The following is a 19,764-nucleotide window of genomic DNA, read 5'->3' on the forward strand; positions in this document are numbered from 1 at the left end:
TCCAGATCCCAGCTGAGCGTCGGTGGGGAGCGAAGGAGCAACTTAAGCCACGGTGGAGCTCGTATTTAGCACCTGCTGGGGGTGAGCCGTGAGTGGGCAGCTGACGCCAGGCAGCCTCACAGATGAGGCTGCTGAGGCCTGGAGCGGGCGGGGGGCAGCCACTTGCCCCGAGTCCACAGATGACCAGTAGCCGGGTCAGGCCCTCCTTCCCCGGGGGCCACGGTGGCTGTCTTAGGATCATCAGCTCTCTTGGTCCTCACGGCTGCTGGGTGAGGGCGGGGAACGAGCCGGCCTCACGTTCCTGATTCAAGAACTGAGCCCAAGTGACTGGGCTGTTTGGGAGCACCCAGGCCTGGGGGGTCCCCGGAGCTGGGGTAAGGAGGGGGTCGCATGGGTGTGTGTCTGACAGACCTGGAGAGGGACCCAAGATTCACCCTCTCCAAGCCTCAGTTTCCTCATCTGGAAATTGGGAGCGTCGTGTGGGGAATCGCCTTGATGTGATGGAGGCCTCCAAGTCAGTGTCAGGCAAGCCCCCACTGTCCGTGAAATAGTGCAGGGTGGGGACGGGGGGGGTGGCTGGTCCAGGCCCCCCAAGGGTGCTAACGGGTAGGGCCTTGCCACCTGGATTGTGTGACATTCTCACTTCCCCATGTGTCTCAGCTTCTCTGCCTTCCTGGCCTCCCCAGGGGAGGTGAGGGGGACAGAGGTGCCTGGAGCCATACGTGCCTGGGTCCTTGACAGACCTTGACTGTCACTTGGGGGTGTAGGCAGAGGCTGGGGGACTAGAGCACTGTCACCAGCGGGGGTCCCTAATTAATTCTGCCAAGTGGTCAGCCCCTTCCGTTCATCTAGTGTCTCATTAATATTCAGTGGGTTATTAATATTTAGTACTGTGTATATATATATATATATGCAACGAATCATGACTATTCATTGTTGCCTTATAAGTAGTTCATATATTATAAATACTGGGTGCCTCCTGCATGTTTAACAGATCATTAATATCCAGCACTTCACTAATATCCATTGCTTCTTGCTCATTAAACGCATCCTGAATATTTTAGTGCCGTGAATATTTGGCCCTTTTAGCACATTAGGACTATTCGGAGTCAGGAATATCCAGTGCCTCTTGGTCCTGCCCCCTTGGCTCCAAGGATGTGCTTGCTGACTTCTCAGGACTGAATCATCTGCATCCCCAAGGTCCCGGGTAGGGGATGGTGGCAGCTGCTGCCTAGAATGGGGTTAGCCTGAAGTGAGGCACAAGGAAATAGCCAATATGTGAGTCATCGTTAGTATTATTCCTCATGCAACAAACAGCAGTGAGCACCCACTGGGGACACAGCTGTGAGGGCCAAGATGCTGGGCCCCACCTCCCCAGGCTGGCTGGGGAGATGGACAGGAGGGAAGTGAGCAGTTTTGTCTAATGGTGGTGAGAGCAGCAGAGGAAAGCAGAGCCGGGGTGGGGTGTTTTAGCTGGGAGGTTGGGGCGTCTCTAAGGAGACGATGTTGGGCGGAAACCTGAAGATCAAGGAGAACCAGGGGGAAGAGCGGGAGAGAGGGGTGTCCGAGGTGGAAGGAAAGGCAGGTGCAAAGGTCCTGTGGCAGGGCTGAGCCCGGGTGTTTGAAGGAGCTGTGAAGAGGCTGGTGTGGCAAGAGTGGAGGAAAGGGGGCAGTGGACATGGGGCGGGAGGAGAAGGAGATTGAGAGCACCCCAGGGGGAGGCTTTGGGGTTGCAGCCAACGAAAACAAGTGGTTTTGCTGTGTGCGCTGCAGGAAGCAGGGTCTGAGTGATGGTGAAGTTGCAACAGTGCATGGAGGGCAAACAGCCCCGAGCAGGATTGGCCAGTATTGCAGTGGGGGGACTGGGTGATGGGCCCTGAGAGTCAGCCCGGACATCACTGCTGTGACTCTGTACACCGTGGCACTGCGGTCCTTAGGGAGGAGCATGGAAGAGGCCCTGCCACGTGCAAGCAATATATGGATGTGTTCAGCCATCAAATGCCTGATGGATCTTCCTGGTTTACGTGGCATCGTGTCCCGAAGGCTCTCGCCCAGACACCACACCTGGGTCACCTGCTGCCCCATAAAGTCCCCTTGTGAAAGGCTCAGAGACTTCTCACATTTTGTTCTCCCTGGTCCATCCTTCTCTGTCCCCCACATCCGGGCTCTAAAATTTTTTTTCTTTTTTTTTGGCCATGCCACACTGCATATGGGATCTTAGTTCCCCAACCAGAGATCGAACCCGTGCTGCCTGCAGTGGAAGTGTGGAGTCTTAACCACTGGACCGCCAGGGAAGTCCCAGGCTCTAAATATTGATGACTCCCTTCATCTTATTTGCTGAACTCACCCACGTCCCTGTACCCCGCCAGCCAGCCCCTATCCAGGTCCCCAAATTCTTCTTCCTGGTTGCTGCCCTGGCCTCTAACTCCTGCCCTGATCGCCTTTTCCCCCTTCAGTGGCCCCACAGGGGACTTCTTCAAAGCATAACTCAATCTTGTCCTTCCCCTGCTCACACACCGTCCATGGCTCCCCATTGCGCCTCACCTGCAACAGAAGAGCTGCTTTGTGGTCTGCCCCGTTTCCTGTTCCTCCCCCACCATCATCTGGCAACCCTGCCCTGTATCTCCCTCCTCCTCCACTTCTCCAACCACACCGCCTCCTCTCTCTCCCTTTGATAACCTAAATTTGTGCCCACCTCAGGGCCTTTGCACTTCCTGTGCCCTCTGCCTAGAATGCCCTTCCCCTGGGGCTCTGCCCAGGTGATTCCCCTTCATCCTTCAGGATGTCCCCAGGCTGGTCAGGTCCCTCCCCTGCCAGGGATCCCTCCTTCTTCAACAGCATTTATCGAAGCTGCGACTAAACAAATCACTTCCTCATGTATTAATATCATAAAAGAAGGGCTGGCTTGGCCATGGCTATGTCCCCTGCACCCTGCATACAGTAGGTGCTTAGTAAATACTCTATGGCCCACAAGTCAGTGCAACAAGTAAAACGGTTGGATTCGTACACATTCATAGACATTCCTGCTTTATGCTGAGCCTCAATATCCCCATCTGTAAGTGGGGGCACTAAAGGAGCCAGGACAATGAACCAAGGTCACTGAGGTTGTCATCGCATAGTCAATGTATGCCGAGCCCTTTAATACTCAATACAAAGTGACCCATTGTGTGTCTGTGGGGCAGGGAGTATTCTCAGCACTTCCATGTGCTAATGAGGAAATAGACTCCCAAGGGGAAGTGACTCACCAAGGTCAACTCAGAGCAAAGAGGTACCATTCAACAAGGAATCTGACCTCTCTGCTCCCTGCTCACACACCTCCATGGCTCACCCATGCCCCCAGGAAACAGCCCCACTACTCAGCCTGGCGTTCAAGGTCTTTACAGGGTCTGGCCCCACCTCTTAGCCTCAGAAATCAACCCCTCTCCAAATTCTGCTTTTCAGCAAAATAAACTACACATGATTCCTTGAATAGGCTTTGTTTTCTTTCCCTTCCTTGCTTTTGCATTTGCTGCCTGAACTCCCCTTGGTGAACTCATATGCATCCTTCAAAACCTCAGCTTCAATATCCTGATCCATTCTTCTGGCCCAGCCCTGATCCCACAGGTGTCTGGACTTGTCTCCCCCAGATTGAGGGCTTCTGGGGGGCCAGGCCCAGGGATGAGGCTTCTCAATTCCTCCAGAACCTATTTGTTGAACGAATGAATAGTTTTCATATATGTATTTTGAGATAAGAGCCACTGAGACCCTTCTCAGAGCTGAAGGACTTGGAGATAATGTGGATTTCTGTGGCAATGTGAGTCACCCACTGGGCCACCTTGGGACGACTCTCTGAGCTTCACTTCTCCAGCTATGAAATGGGGGTGGGGATTCCCCCAGAGTTATTCAGACCCCACAAACTTCAGAGTGAGTAGCTATTTGGGCTTCCAGAAGCCCAGTCCTTCCAGAACTGGAGAGGGTAGACAGGAGAGTCTTGTGTGGGGTCAGGGAATCGAAAGCAGACCTGAGGGGAACTTCTCACCAGCCATACAGCCCCCACCAGCAAAGTCCCCAGAGCTGCCGCACAGTCGCTTAGGAGGAAGTAATACCAAGAGGCTTCCCGTCCTTGGTTAAGTGGAGCCCGTAAGTCCCAGCTTTTCCCACGGTAGGTGTGAGGTCCCAGCCCATTTAGAAAGTAAGGCCTGTAAGGAGAGGCTGGGGACTACCTGGGATACAGCCCACTGAGACACCCAGCAAGGTATCCTGGACCAGTAAATCCGCAGCACTTTTAACCTGGCTGAAAGCGGGGCCTGGAGTTTCTTTTTTATGCCAGTCTGGATGTGGGATGTTGCGAGTTTGGAAACATTTGCTGCTTGAAGTTCTACGGGGCCATGAGTTAGGGGTGGAGGTAGCCTTGGTGGCTGGAAAAGGGAAGGGGATCTGGGATGCATTAATAGAGGTCTAGTGTAAGGGGAAGGGGACGTGAGCCTCCAGCCCCTCCACCCCCAACTTGAGCTCTCAGACCCCAGTCAGGAGCCTTATGGGGGTCGGGAGGGTGAAGTCGCTGTAAGATCCCTCCATTTAAAGAAACCAGAGACCCCGCAAGAAAAAGTTGGGAATGCAGGTAGCCAACAAAGATTAAGTGTTTCATATGCAAAGGGATCTTACAAATAAACAAGAAAGAAAATGCAAGGAAAAGAACTGGCGTTAATGGATTTAATTAAAACCAAATGGCCACCCCCAAGAGCTTCTATTTCACCCAGATACCCTGATCCCAGTGATATGAGCCATTTAATCATTTTACCTCTTCTCACACCTTCCCCCTCCCCAATGTCCAGGTTTGGCTGAGTTGTAAATATTCCTATTTGTTGAGGTATCTTTCTTTGTTTTGGAGCTCTTGTTTGGCACTAAACACATTCCCAGCCAATAGATCCTTGGCCATTTAGGTTTGATTTTCTGTTTAAATAGTAATAAATACTCCATCTAATGAACTTAACTAAACCTATATCAAGCTTCTTTGTTCAGTCCCTCATTCTCCTCTTTGGATCCTTCCTCCTTTTGAGTTCTCTGTTCTGGTTTCTGTGTTCGTTTAGACCAGGATTTCTCAATCTTGAAAATGCTGGATCATCTTCTGTCATGGGGCCGTCCTGTGCCCTATAGGATGTTAATTTAAGCAGCATCTCTGGCCTCCACCTGCTCGATGCCATTAGCAGTCCCGTATCTCCACCCTGCCCCAATCATGATAACCAGAAATGTCTCTAGACATTGCCCAGTAAGTATCCCGTGGGAGCAGAATAACCCCTGATTGAAAACTGATTTAGACTCTAAACTGCAGATGGGGTAGGGGGTGAATCACCCTCTAAATTTTCATGGGATTCTGAATGAGGGTGTCTCTTAGCCAGAAGTTAGGGTCCCAGGCACACCCTTGTCTTCCAGCATCTGTGAGTCTCTGGCCACCAGTGTCACCGAAGAGAATGTTGTGACATCTCTGGTCTTATTTTTGGTGACTTGGGCTTTCTACTGCAGCTCTTGAGTTTTTTCCTGTCCTCGGAGCTCAGGGATCTGCCAGGTTCACCTGGGAACGCTCCTTTCTTGTGGTCCACTCTGGACTCGGGCCCCTCTTCAGCTCAGGAAAATGTCCTTCTAGGATTCTGTTCGTTCTTGCATCATTTTTCAGTTCACAGTCTCCTCTCAAGATTATGATTTGCCTTTTTGGGTCTCCAAAAACCCTCCAGATGGTGAACCACCTGCTGAGGCTGGCAGCTAACCCAGGGACGCCATGGAAACAAGACAGGCTCTGTGCCACCCGCAGACAGGGTCCCCAGCTGCTCGGACTCCACCAGCTCATTCCCACCTCAGGGTCTTTGCACCTGCTGTTCCCTCCCTGGGGATCTTTCCCTCACAACCTCAGCCATGATGGCTCCTCTGTGCCATTCACATCCCAGCTTAAATGTCATCCAGATCTCAAAATCCACGCCCGCCACCCAACCCCATTTCCTCCCGTGGCATTCATCCCCTTGTATCTCTTCACCGAGGTTTTTATTTAGTGTTTGTTCCCCCTCAAGCATGTGGGTCCCAGAGTGGCAGAGACATTGAGGTATCCCGTGCCTGTTCACCACTGTGTCCCCGCTCCCGGGAGGTGCCTGGCACACAGGAGAAGCACAGTAAATATTGGCTCGAATGAATGAATGTATAAATTCACTCAGAGAGTCAATATATATATATATTTTGGCCGCGACTTCCAGGATCTTAGTTCCCTGACCAGGGATCGAACCCGTGCCCCCTGCAATGGAAGCACGAAGTCCTAACCACCGGACCTCCAGGGAAGTCCCAAGAGTCAATATTTTTTCAGATGCTGTGGCATGCCAGCATTCGTTTGTTCATTCATTCATTCAACACACGTTTACTGAGCGCCTACTACGCACCAAGCACAGTTCTAGGGGCTGGGGATAAAATGATGAATAAGACTTATTGCATGGAGCCTGTATTCTGGTGGGGAAGATAGATGAGAAGCAGTACATTTTTTAAGGTTTTTTAAATTTATTTATTTTTGGCTGCGTTGAGTCTTCGTTGCTGCACGCGGGCTTTCTCTAGTTGCGGCGAGCAGGGGCTACTCTTTGCTGCGGTGTGCCGGCTTCTCACTGCGGTGGCTTCTCTTATTGTGGAGCACGGGCTCTAGGCGTGCGGGCTTCAGTAGTTGTGGCACACAGGCTCAGTAGTTGTGGCTCGTGGGCTCTAGAGCGCAGGCTCAGTGGTTGTGGCGCACGGGCTTAGTTGTTCCGCGGCATGTGGGATCTCCCCAGACCAAGGCTCGAACCCGTGTCCCCTGCACGGGCAGGTGGGTTCCTAACCACTGCGCCACCAGGGAAGCCCCATTTTTTAAGTTTTTATTTTAGGAGGTGAAAAGTGCCGTGGAAGAAAGAAAAAGTAGGCTAGGGTGGGGGATCAGGGCTGCCAGTGAGATGGTGTGTCCTTCCTGAGGAGGTGTTCCTGAGAAGGGGACATTTGAGCAAAGACAAGGAGGAGGGGGAGGAGGGAGTTGTATAGAAATCTGGAGAATCAGGCAGAGGAAACAACCTGTGCAAAGGTCCTGAGGCAGGACCGTGCTCAGCACGTTTGAGGTTAAAATCCCAACCACACTTTTACATAGGGTTAATTCCCATTTTACTTTGAAGCTCAGAGAGGTCACGCTTCTTTCCCAAGGTCACACAGCAGAACCTGTGGAGTGGGATCTGAGCCCCATTTCGGGGAGACACCTGGCTGGAGAGGTCTTGGCCAGGCAGTGTGCAGAGACAGTGATGGGCACGTTGCGGAAATGGCCTCATGGATCAGGGAAGGAGCCTCTGTTCCCAGCACCAGCACCCATTTGTGGCTCTAGATAAAATGGGAAACTACTCTCTTCTTGCTCCCAGGCAATTGCTGGGTGGGTTTGCTTGGAGCTCGAGGGGCCTACCAGAATCCACTGACTACCCCACAGTGTTTCAGGTGCCAGAGGGGAGAGCGAGGAGACCCCAGACGAGCACAGACATCCTGAGGCAATCTGAGGTAAGTGCTGGGGTTCACATATTCATTCAACAAATACTTGTTGAATACCCGCTAGGTACCAGGTGCCGGGAACTCCCTTCACACCTGCACAACCTAGTGAGTTGCTCAGATGCCCCCTTTATAACTGAGGAAACTGAGACCCTAGGTGTGGAGGGCACACAGCCAGGGAGTGATGGAGTTGGGATTTAAACCCAGGAGTTGGACTCCAGAGGGCACCTCTCTGAGGTGAGACAATAAGTGTTTACTGAATTGGTAAGTTCTGCCTTGGGTCTAATCTGGCATTTTCATGCTGCGCTGGAAGATAGATCTTCAAATTTAGGGCTGGAACACAGCACAGATACCACCTTTCCAGACGAAATGACATTGAGGGAGTCCAGGGAAGCCTGGGAAAGGGATCTGGACAGGAGACCAAAGGCTCTGCCTACACATGGGAAAGGAAATCTTCAGGCGGGGTTGGGGTGGGGGATTGATGGATAAATTAAGAGTGTGCCAGGCTGCTCTCACCTTCTGAGCTGGCCCACACTCTGTCGAGCGTGTTTCTCTCTAAATAAATCCACTTCTTACCTATCACTTTGTCTCTCACTGAATTCTTTGTGACGAGACATCAAGAACCTGAGCTTTGTTAAATCCTGAGACCAGAACTAAAACCCCCAACAAATGGAAAATGTTAGCATTCTTCACTCCAGAAAAGACCACCTGAGACCAGATCAAAGGAGCGCAGGCCCTGCATACACCCTAATCCTTATCAGCAAGCCTGCCCTTGAACCATTGCCAAATCCTCCTGGGTTGGGACACACAGTTTTGAGGGGTACGAGCCTGCTGCTTCCCCCTTTTCCCTGGCAAAGCAATAAAGCTCTTCTTTTCTACTTCACACCCCACCCCCGCCCAAAAAAAGTGTGCCAGAGAGAAACTCAATGAATTTACTTTTATTCATAAATGCATTCATTCAGAAACTCTCTGCTTCCCCCATGTGTTTGCCTCATGCTGGGCAATGCCAGGACCCTCAAGAAGGCCCCAGTCTTGGGACGAAAAAGTTAGAGATCATGATGAAACCGTACACCTCAGATTGGGACTCGAACCCAGCCTAAACCCAGACTGACACTTGGACTCGAACCCGGCCAAAACCCACAGTCTTCCTGCTGAGATCACACACCATATCGGGTGAGAAAGGCACCAGGGTATGGGGTTATCAGTTTTTATAGGGGTGGGTAATTTTATAGGCTAATGAGTGGGAGGAGTATTCAGCTATTAGAGGAAAGGGCGGGGATTTCCAAGAATTGGGCCACTGCCCACTTTTTGATCCTTATGGTAGGTCTTGGAACTGTCATGGTGCCTATAGTGTCATTTAGCTTGCTGATGTGTTAACAGTGAGTGTATACTGAGGCTCAAGGTCTAGTGGAAGTTGACTTGTCTGCCATCCTGGATCCATCGGGTTCTAGTCAGTTTATGTCATGTCTGTGGGCTATGTCATTCTTTCAAAGGTTGTGCCCTGCCCCCTTCCCTCCTGTTTCAGTGACTTAGCCAGAGAGGGAGACAGGGCTAAATAGGAGACCAGGACTCTTCCTGAGAGGTCCAAGAGGACTACCCAGAGAATGGATCATTTGAGATGGGTTTTAAAGGAGGAAGAGGAGTTTGCCAAGGAAGATAGCTTTGTTTGAGACATGCTGGGCCTGAGGGTTCTGTGAAGAGCCAGGGCCCATGCTCAGCTCACAGGACCATTAAAAATAGTCAAGAAGAATGAGTGACGGTTATATCAGAATCCCAGAAGCTCAGAGCTTCCTGGAGGAGCAAGTGAAAAGGGAAGCAGGAAGGATCCCAGCAGCTCTCAACTGCTAAAAAGGGAGTTCTCTGCCTCTCTCGGGGAGGCTCCTGGGCCATCTCTGAGAGAGGGATATAAAGAGGACCCACTTGGATGGGGGGGGTGGGATTCTGGGCACACTGAATCTGGGAGGCTCACCTTGGCATTTCCATGCCTGTTTTCTCTGTAACTACTGATCCCCGGTAGGACCTGGGCAACAGTCAGAGCCAACATGGGGTACTGGAGGAGGTGGGAGCCGGGGGAATCTCTGGGGGTGAATTTCAGTATTCTTCCAACTTGAGCAACCGTAGGGCTGCAACCAGGTGTTGAGGTCCACAGGTAGCTCTGGAAAAGTGCTTGGCCCATCTGGCATCTTCAGGCATCTTCAGTGAGTGTTATTGTCTGCAGGAGCTGCCCAGGGGTCTCTTCGGACCAATCCCAAACTCAGGCGGACCAGAATGAGGTGTTCTCGGCACCTGCGGACAGAGTTGGGCCTGGCTGTGGCTCTGGGCACCTTCACCCTCCTCCTTCTCTTCAATCTGCAGGTCACCACCCACCTGCCCAGGCCTGAAGGAGCCACCGGGCACCCCCGTGGCTCTGGTCTGGCCCTTGCCACCCTCCCGCCCACCGCCCGCCCCCTGCCTGGCCAACTCCTCCACGGCCGCCCTGCCGGACTTCGCCAGGCAGCCGCAGCACATCCGCAACTTCCTGCCGTACAAACACTGCCGCGATGTCGTGCTGCTCCAGGACGAGCCGCCTGACAAGTGCGTGCAGCCAGTCTTTCTGCTGCTGGTGATCAAGTCCTCGCCCGGCAATTACGAGCACCGGGAGCTGGTGCGGCTCAGGTGGGGCCGTGAGCGCCAGGTGCACGGTGTCCAGCTGCGCTGCCTCTTCCGCGTGGGCACGGACCCCAACCCGCTGGAGACGCGCAAGCTCAACCGGCTGTAGGCCACGGAGGCGCGGATGCACGGTGACATCCTGCAGTGGGATTTCTACGACTCATTCTTCAGCCTCACGCTCAAACAGGTGGGCTGGGGGAGGGAGGGTGTCACGTGATTGGGGCCACCTCTTCTTCCTGTCCAAAGTTGCTACCACCTCCTCTGAGGAGCTCTGGGGACCAGAAACTCCCATCAACCTCGCCCCAACCTCGCCCCTGTCCTCATGGAGATCCGAAGTCTTCTTTGTCCAAGGGAGGCAGGGAGAAAGGACTTACAAGCCTGGCTTTCCAAGCCTCGATGACCTGGGCTCAGGTCCAGACTCTGTTGCTTATCTGCTGCTTGCCATGATCATTCACCTCTCTGTGCCTCAGTTTGCTCATCAGGGAAACGGGATATTAATTGAACTCACCCACCTCTGAGGGCTGCTGTGAGGATTACATGAGATGATATTCATAAGGCACCTGGACCAGTGCCAGGTGCTCAGATAACATTGGCAGTGGTGCATGGGGAGAGCTGGACAGAACACATCTTATTTCTTTTTTCTGGTTCTGTCTCCCCATGAGACCCAGGTCTGTGTGGAAGATACTCAACAAAGACCTTTCTGATGGAAAAGAAACCATGAGAGGGAGACAGAAACTTGCGCACGCTCAGAGGAGGAATTGAAGGCTCCAAGGACCTACCCAGGATGTGGAGGGCGGGGATGGAGTAAGCTGAGTAGAGACACAAGTTGAAAGGGGCCCAGTGCAGGTTCCTGCTCATAGTAAGTACAGACAGATCTGGGTTCAAGACTTTGAACAACAGACCTTCTCTGTTGTATGACCTTGCTCAAGGCACTTTCTCTGGAGAGCCTCTATTTCCTCATCTGTAAATGGGATTGAAGACCACACCTGCCTCTTAAAACTGTATTAAGGATTCAAGGTAGAGCAGGCACTGAGTACACTGCCTGGCATGCAGCCAAAGTTATGGAGGTAACTGAAGCCGAGGTGGGTAGAGGGCCCAGAACCTCTTAACATGCCACGTTCTTTGTTTTTTTTGGTTTTGTTTTGGGGTTTTTTTGCCATACGCCTCTCACTGTGGTGGCCTCTCCCGTTGCGGAGCACAGGCTCCGGACGCGCAGGCTCAGCGGCCATGTCTCACGGGCCCAGCCGCTCTGTGGCATGTGGGATCTTCCCGGACCGGGGCGCGAACCCGTGTCCCCTGCATCGGCAGGCGGACTCTCAACCACGGTGCCACCAGGGAAGCCCACATGCCACATTCTTAACGCAGAGCACAAAAGCATGTGATAAACATCAACTTGACAAACATGAATCCAGTGCCTACAAAGTATTGACCCCATAATGGGTGCTGAGGAGATGGCACATAGGAGAGACACAGCTCCCACCCAGGGGGACCCCAGAGTCTGGTGGGGGAGGTAGATGTTATATAACAGTCATACAAGTAATTATTTAATGGTAGTGCTTGGCAAGGCAGAGTCAGAAGGAATAGCAATAAATGTAAATGTGACAATTTTCAAGCACTTCTTGGTGCTTTATGGAGCATCATCTCTGTAGATCCCCAACACTGCTGGAGGCAAGTCCCATGATGTGTCCTGTCTGGAAAGTTGGAAACTGAGGCACAGAGAGGGGCAGTTGGTTGCAAAGGACCACAGAGTGAGTCCTTTAACCCAGAATAGCCTGACTGGAAAACACATCCTTGCCTGGCCTCACTGGGCTGGGGTGGCCGACAGGGACCCAAAGCTGATGGCCCCAGGCATCAAGCCCGTGTGCCCTGTCCACCCCCCTCTGCAGGTGCTCTTCCTACAGTGGCAGAAGACACGGTGCACATGCCAGTTTTATGCTCAACTGGGATGATGACGTCTTTGCCCACCCAGACAACGTGGTCACCTACCTTCAGGGTGACAACCCTGACCACCACCTCTCTGTGGGGCAGTTGACCCGCAGTGTGTGCCCCGTCTGCCTTCCCTGGAGCAAGTACTATGTGCCAAAGGTGGTGACAGAGGAGGAACGCTACCTGCCCTACTGTGGGGGTGGTGGCTTCCTACTGTCCTGCTTCATAGCTACCGCCCTGTGCCACACACCCCCGCCCTGGACCTCTTCCCCATTGATGATGTCTTCCTGGGCATGTGCCAGAAGCAGGAGGGCCTCACACAGTGGTATCCTCACGGCCGGTGTTCAGGCCCCCTCCAGCTGCCTCTCCTCCTTCGACCCCTGCTTCTACCGAGAGCTGCCGCTGGTGCACCGCTTCCTGCCCTACGAGATGCTGCTCATGTGGGACGTGCTGAACCAGCCCAACCTCACCTGTGACAAGCGGACACAGATCTACTGAGGTGGAGTCAGGGCCCCCAGCCTCGAGGCTACTGTCTCCATCCCCATAGAAAGGGCAGCAGCTTCCTCCCCGGAAGCTGAGACCTTTGTCCTCCTAAGTGGGAAGGACCTAGGAGAGTACCAGGGAGGTTGGATGAGTCTGGCTGGTGAATTCCTACACATCCTTCAAAACTCACCTAGTACTGCCTAGACCGTGTTCCATCATCCTCCCTAGACTCTCAGCTGGAAGGACCATCTCTTTCCATGTCAGCTAATGGCAGAAGCACTTCTGCTAGGGCCGCAGCTGCTGCTGCTGCATCTATCCCTTTTCCATGTCCCACTTCCTAGCCCTGACCTTGATCATGGGCTAAAGCCTAAGCAGTGACCAGGCTCTCCTTGGTTGTGAACCTGCAACAGTGGGTGAATCCCTGCAATAGTTCAAGGCCAATTGAGGACACCTGGGTCCACACGCAGCTGAAGCAAGAAGGATTTTTCAGCTGGGAAGAGAGGGTTTCTCTTCTCCACCCCTCCCTGGATCTTGGACCCCTCAGACGGTGGGAGGGGCCAGAGAGTCTGGGAATGGGACCGCCCCCTCCCTGCTTGTGGCTTCAAGTGCTCTAATGGTGGAAACATTGGGCAGAGGAGGGAGGGAGCTATCTGTCTCAGGCTATGGGAGCTCAGAGTTTCTGGAGTCCCTGACAGGACCCAGCCCCACACTGGTGCTCCCCGACAATACAGGAGAGAGTATTGGGGCAAGAGGGGTCTTCCCTGGGCCCAAGGCCAGCACACACACCTTAGTGCCCAGAGAAGGGGGATATTCAGGTCCTTGGGAAACCCTAAGTTCTCGGGACCCAGGACTGGCCCCCGCCCCTGTGTGTCTCTCAGACTGGGGAGATCCAAGTGAACTGGTGACCCCCCCCCCCAGCCCTGCCACCCTCGGACAGGTGTCTGAGACAGGCTTCACAGGGATTGGGGCAGTGGCAAAGGGGGCTTCACACAGCAGAGTGAGGACTGGAGACCAGGTCCTCAGGGAATAAAATGTTTTGCAAAGACTTAAAGGTCTTTTTTTTTTGTTTTTTTTAAAGTGATTTACAAGTTTTAACTCAGATCAGTCTACATTCATCCTTAAAATCTCACTTCCAGAAGAAAATATACACCAGTAAAACAGGGCAAGGATGAAGTAGAGGCTATGGAAGCTTCTCTCAGGCAGATCTCACATCACCCTCCCCTGCCCCCCCCACACACCCTCCATGGCTCCCTATTGCCCTCAGCCTACATTCCCCCCCGCAGACTGATTCTCACTGCCAGCTTGATGGCAGGCTCCGGAGAGAGAGGCACAGCGGTGATACCGCTCCTAGCTGCATGGGGTGCTGGACCCACCTGCTTCTGGCAAGGCTCCTTCTGAATCCCGCCCCACGACCACACAGCCTCCCCTCTCTTCCCCGGGCTCACCTCCTCTCACTGGGACTACAGCTCTACTGTCCTCTGTCCCACTCCTTGTGTCCCCTCTTTAAGTGTTTATTGTGCACCTACTGTGTGCTACACACCTTGCCCCGTGCTACACACCTTGCCCCGTACTCCTCCTCCCAGCCCCATGGGAAAGGTCAGTGGGCACAGACCCACCTTACAGTGAGGACACAAACCTGTGAACAGTGAAACAGGAAGTTACCAGAAGTGGTAAGAACTTTGAGGAGAATTAAAATGAGGTAATTGGACACACAGTGATGGGGACGGGCGCTAGCCAGGAAGGAAGTCAGGGTTGGGACTGCAGAGATGGGGCCTGAAAGAGGAGGTTATGGCCTTGGGGAGAATTGGGAGGAGGATGTTCCAGGCAGATGATATAGCATATGCAAAGGCCCTGAGGTGAGCCGATCTGAGAGCATTTAAATTGCAGCCAGGAAGCTGTGACTGGAGGTGGGTAAGGAGGAGATGGAGGGAGAGGGGACAGGAGATCACAGGGACTAGTCGCATGGGGCCTTGTGGGTTTGGGTGAGGAGAGAGGGTATTGTTTTGAGGGTTACGGCATCTTTGGAGCAAGGAAATGACATGATTAATTTTATTTATTTATTTATTTATGGCTGCGTTGAGTCTTCGTTGCTGCACGCGGGCTTTCTCTAGTTGCGGTGAGCGGGGGCTACTCTTGGTTGTGGTGCGCGGGCTTCTCATAGCGGTGGCTTCTCTTGCTGCAGAGCATGGGCTCTAGGCACACGGGCTTCAGTAGTTGTGGCACGCGAGCTCAGTAGGTGTGGTGCACTGGCTTTGTTGCTCCCATGTGGGATCTTCCCGGACCAGGGCTCAAACCCATGTCCCCTGCATTGGAAGGCGGATTCTTAACCACTGCGCCACCAGGGAAGTCCCGACATGATTGATTTTTAAGTTTTAAGAAGCCCTGCAGCTGCCATGGAGACTGTTGGAAGGTGGAGGCTGAGGCAGCCTCCAAGCCAGAGGAGGCAGGCCTGGATGAGGCAGGGGCTGCAGGGGTTTTTACCAGGTAGATGTGATCTCATCCTGCCCCTGCTCCAACACCTTCTGTGTCTCCCCATTGCCCTTGGGAAAGAGTGCTACTCCCCTGCTGCACCGGATTGAATAGTGTCTCACAAAAGTTCCCATCCACCTGGCCCCTCAGAATATGGCCTTATTTGGAAATAGAGTCTTTGCAGATGTAATTAAGGTAAGGATCAAGATAAGATCATCCTGGATTAGGGTAGGCTCTGAATCCAATGAGAGTGCTTTTAGAAGAGACAGAAATGAACACACAGAAAGACATGGAAAAGAAGACGATGTGAAAATGGGGGCAGAGCTTGGAGTGACACACCTACAAGCCAAGAATTGCCAGTAGCCCCCCAGAGATGAGAGAGGCAGGGGGACAGAATCTTCCTCAGAGCCCTTCAAAAAGAATCAACCCTGCCAACACCTTGATTTCTGACTTCTGACCTCTAAAACCGGGAGGGAATAAGTTTCTACTGTTTTAACCCACCCAGTCTGTGGCTGTTCCAGCAGCCTTAGGAAACTAATACACATGTGAACAGATCACATAGTCAAATGCCCGAGCATTTTTTTCAAGAGGGTCAAATCATACAATTCCTATCTCAGGATGAAAGGAGGATGCAAGTGAAAAGAATGGTGAGAGTTGGATCACTAAATATCCACTGTGAGGGAAATTCCCTGGCAGTCCAGTGGTTAGGACTCCACGCTTCCATTGCAGGTGGCACGGGTTCAATCCCCGGTCAGGGAACTGCGGTTCCACAAGCCCCATGGCGCCGCCAAAAAAAATCCACTGTGACTCATTCAGACATTCATGTGTTGTGTTGGACGTTCAGTGAGGTTAAGGCCCCCCATGAGCCATGACAGAGACCTGGATTCGAATCCTAAACTTGACCATTCCCTCCCTGTGTGACCTTGGCAAACAGCCAGCTCCCTTGGCCTCAGTTTCCCCACTTTTTATTGTGATGATTCTCCAATTGTTATTAAGTTCCTGGAAGTGTTGGTGGGTCCACGGCTGCCAGAGGACAATTCCACACAAAGGCTGACCCAGGCTTCTGCCTTTTTCTTGAGAAAATGCAAAAAGTTTCTTCAGATTCTGCAGGCATCTTATTTATTTACTATTGATAAGACAGCAAGAGGGGTGTCAAATGCAGGGAGCGGAGTAACTGGGGCTCCTCTGAGGTGAGAACATATGAGAACAGGTGTCTGGCATCTCCACGAAACCAAGGATCCTCCAAGCCAGGTTTGGGATCTGGTGTTTTCTTCAGTTGGCCCCCCAGAGGACAGGTGGCCTCGGTGAGGTGGTGAGCGCCTTGTCCTAGGAGGTAATCAACAAAGTCCCCCCAGACATGGGGCTTCATGGCACTATGTGGCATTAGGAGTTCACCAGACCGGACCCCTGTGGGTCTCGGGCTCCCCCAAGGCCACACCGCAGGAGGGTTCAGTGGGGACAGAGGGTCAGTAGGTCTTGCCGGGTGCAGCCACTGAGGCAGCAGTGACGGACAGGGTTGGTGGCAGCTGCCCGGTGGCGGCGGTGGTGGTGATGGCGAGAGGCCTGGGGCAGGGCCTGTGGGGCGAGTACCAGCACGGGGTCCTCACTAGCCATCAGCCCATGGAGGAGATGTTGTCCTTCCAGCCACTGTAGCAGCTCACCTGGGGACAGGGAGGAATTCAGCATAGAGGGGGGGACCCCAGAGGACCCCACTCACATTGCACACACAGCCTCCACTCATCATGCACAGAAACAGAAAGTAAGCATTTATTGAGTGCCCAGTGTATACCAGGCACAGATTGAATCCCCCATCCGGACGTGTGCAGTCTCGACCCACACCACACTTAAGTCCCCAGCTATGCACACTCCCACGTGTCACCTATGGTAAGAAGGCACAGACACTTCACAGAGCAGATGACAGAAGGGGTGACATACGACGTATACATGTACACACAGACGCAGGCGCACACCCTCATAGCCCCTCCCACTTCCCTGCGCACCTCTGCACACCCATCTGTACCCGTGTCACACACACAGGACACACACGCATGTGACAGACGTTGTACACAAAGCTGTTTGATACTCCCTGCACCAGGGCCGGGACTAGGGTGAAGAGAGCCAGGCTCGGGCCTGGAGCCCGCGATTTTAAGGGGTCGCCAAAAAACCTCAACAACCAAGATCAAACATATTGTCACGGAATATTTTAAAATTAAAAGGAATGCAGAAATTCCTGAAGATCAAAATATGGACATTGTAAATAAAGACAGGATCTGATCTGGCTACGCACTTGTTAAGACTCGCTCGCGTGGCTCGCCGCGCACTGATTCCCGCTCCTGGCAGGGGGCGCATCCCCCGTGGACTTGCACACACCCGCGCAGCCGGCAGGTGGACCCCAGAACATGCATGCAAACCCGTCTGCATGCACCTGCCCCACGCCCGGCCCCAGAGACCTCACAGCACAGTCCTCGCCCGCCCCTACTCACGGTCGCCGCCAGCCACAGGTCGCCCATCCTCGGGGGACCAGCGCGGGCCCCCGCACAGCCGCACCAGCGCGCGCACGAAGTGGTGGCCGCACAGCTTCTCGGGTGCTTCCTGGGCGGGGGCAGGGCCTAGAGCGAGCGCCAAGGCCGGGCCCAGCAGCACCAGCGCCCAGGTGAGCCGACGGGGGTCCATGGCTGCGGGAGGCACCGGGCCCCAGCGGGGATCCCCCTTATAGGCGCTGGCCCGCCCCAGCTGGGAGCCTTGGAGGGGGAAAGAGCGTTCCTGCAGGATGGTCCAGGGAGAAGGTCAAGGGCAGGGTCAGGGCAAGCATACTGGAACCCCTGATAGTTAGGTTTCCTTTTTTTTATGATATATGAGTGCCTGACAGTCTTTGAGTGCGGAGGCATTGGCTGCATAGATGGCTCCCCAATAAATGTGACTAGGTAAAGGGCCAGGCCACCTCCTCCCGCTGAGGCACCTTTGTTTTACACATGTCAGCTGATTTCAGTCACTGTCCACTCGGGCCACTTGGTTGCTTGTTTTGTTTTCTCTTCTTATGCTTTAAATTCCAACCTATGTTAAATTCACCAATAAAGAGTGAGCCCACGAACTCTTAGGCTCCCACCCTTGACCCCAACGAAAGCAGGACCCCAGACCCACACTGCTCTCTCTACCCAGGACCTTGCTCTGTGGCCCCGGGAGTGCTGTGTAATTTCCAGGTGTGCTGTGTAATTTATAAGTAATAAACCTTTATTTTCTCAAAGTTTCCTGATGGTTGCTGCTGAATGGCATGTTTCAGTCATAATAAGAACTCAAGGGCCGGTCCAGCCACAACATTGATTTCTTTTTAATTAATTAATTAATTAATTTTTTTAATTTTATTTTTTGGCTGCATTGGGTCTCCGTTGCTGCGCGCGGGCTTTCTCTAGTTGCGGTGAGCGGCAGCTTTCTCTTCATTGCGGTGCGCGGGCTTCTCATTGCAGTGGCTTCTCTTGTTGCGGAACACGGGCTCTAGGCGCGCAGGCTTCAGTAGTTGTGGCGCATGGACTCAGTAGTTGTGACTCGCGGGCTATAGAAGGCAGGCTCTGTAGCTGTGGCGCTCAGGCTTAGTTGCTCCGCGGCATGTGGGATCTTCCCGGACCAGGGCTCGAACCCGTGTCCCCTGCATTGGCAGGTGGATTCTTAACCACTGCACCACCAGGGAAGCCCAACATTGATTGTTGATAGGCCGAGATCCATACAAAACAGCCATGGTCTCTCTCCCTGGGCCAGGGCCTTGGGCGTATCTCTCCCAGGGGGACCACTGGTTGAGGAGTCTTTATTTTTTAACCATTTTAAAGAGGAGAAATAGATAAACTGAGATATAATAATTCCATGGGATGGTGGCAGTGGGCATCCAGCCAACTGAGACCAGGGCCATTCAGAACCTTGTTGTCCTTATTAGTGGACAAATAAGGAAACTGAGGCTCAGAGAGGGGACCCCCACACTTGCCCAAGGTCACAAGAGGATGGGCCCTGGGGCTGCGAGTCTTGGTCGGTTCTGCCTCTCCCACAGCAGGGTCTCCTTGGGTTGGGCAGGGGATGGAGGGCCTCTACCAGGTGCCAGTCTGGATGCCAGTTTTACCAAGGAGGGAAACTGGCAGAGAGGGAGGTTACTCAACCCAATGCGGGTGAGACCCTGAGCTGAAGACCCTGCCTTGCAGCTCCTCCCCCTTTTCACCAAAGCAGGCTACGACAGCAGGCACAGAGATCTCTGTCTCTGTCTCTCCCCTGCTCCCTCTGTCTCTCTCTTGAGTCTCTCTTGGCCTTTCTCTCTCTGTCTTTGTCACTCTCCAAATCTTTCCAGCAGTGCTGAGCAAACGAGGGACTGGTTTGGCCCCCACTAATGTTGGACCCCTCCCCATAGCCTAACCCTCCCAACCAGGCCTTGCTCTCTGGCCCCCACTAGAGCAGCCTGTTCCCTCCACCCACCAAGAGCCTGTAATCAGCTCCACAGGACAATGCGAAGGCCAGCAGCTGGGGCTGGGGGGAGGGCTTCTGTCCTCAAGGGCCCCATCCTCCTGTCCCTCCTCCCCCAGCCTGCCCTGAGGCTCCCGTTGTGGCCCCCAGGGGTCTCTATCCCCCAGCCCTAAGCATATTCCTCCCCGGCTCACACCCCCCCAAGGATCCCCATTGCCCAAGTCCAGCAACAAACCATCCTTTTCACTGAACTTCTTTATTCATTCAACAAACACTCCCAGAGTCCCC

General features: G+C 53.3%; 2 protein-coding genes across 2 annotated transcripts; one reads left to right on the forward strand and one right to left on the reverse strand.

Moving 5' to 3' along the window:
- The first annotated feature begins 9,777 nt into the window (after positions 1 to 9,777).
- Positions 9,778 to 12,582, forward strand: B3GNT3 (UDP-GlcNAc:betaGal beta-1,3-N-acetylglucosaminyltransferase 3). Its single transcript, XM_065875125.1, is given in 6 exon segments — positions 9,778 to 9,852; positions 9,854 to 10,345; positions 12,045 to 12,079; positions 12,081 to 12,328; positions 12,331 to 12,397; positions 12,399 to 12,582. Coding segments are annotated over 6 exon segments (1,101 nt in total).
- Positions 12,583 to 16,141: 3,559 nt separating this feature from the next.
- INSL3 (insulin like 3) lies at positions 16,142 to 17,726 on the reverse strand. The gene is made up of 2 exons (XM_065874343.1): positions 17,520 to 17,726; positions 16,142 to 16,697 (listed from the first exon to the last, which is right to left on the reverse strand). Exons 1-2 carry the CDS (start codon positions 17,707 to 17,709, stop codon positions 16,486 to 16,488), a joined length of 402 nt encoding a protein of 133 aa, XP_065730415.1. The 5' UTR covers positions 17,710 to 17,726; the 3' UTR covers positions 16,142 to 16,485.
- Positions 17,727 to 19,764: the final 2,038 nt, after the last annotated feature.

This window comes from Phocoena phocoena, chromosome 3 (assembly GCF_963924675.1).
Source record: "Phocoena phocoena chromosome 3, mPhoPho1.1, whole genome shotgun sequence".
NCBI lineage: Eukaryota > Metazoa > Chordata > Mammalia > Artiodactyla > Phocoenidae > Phocoena > Phocoena phocoena.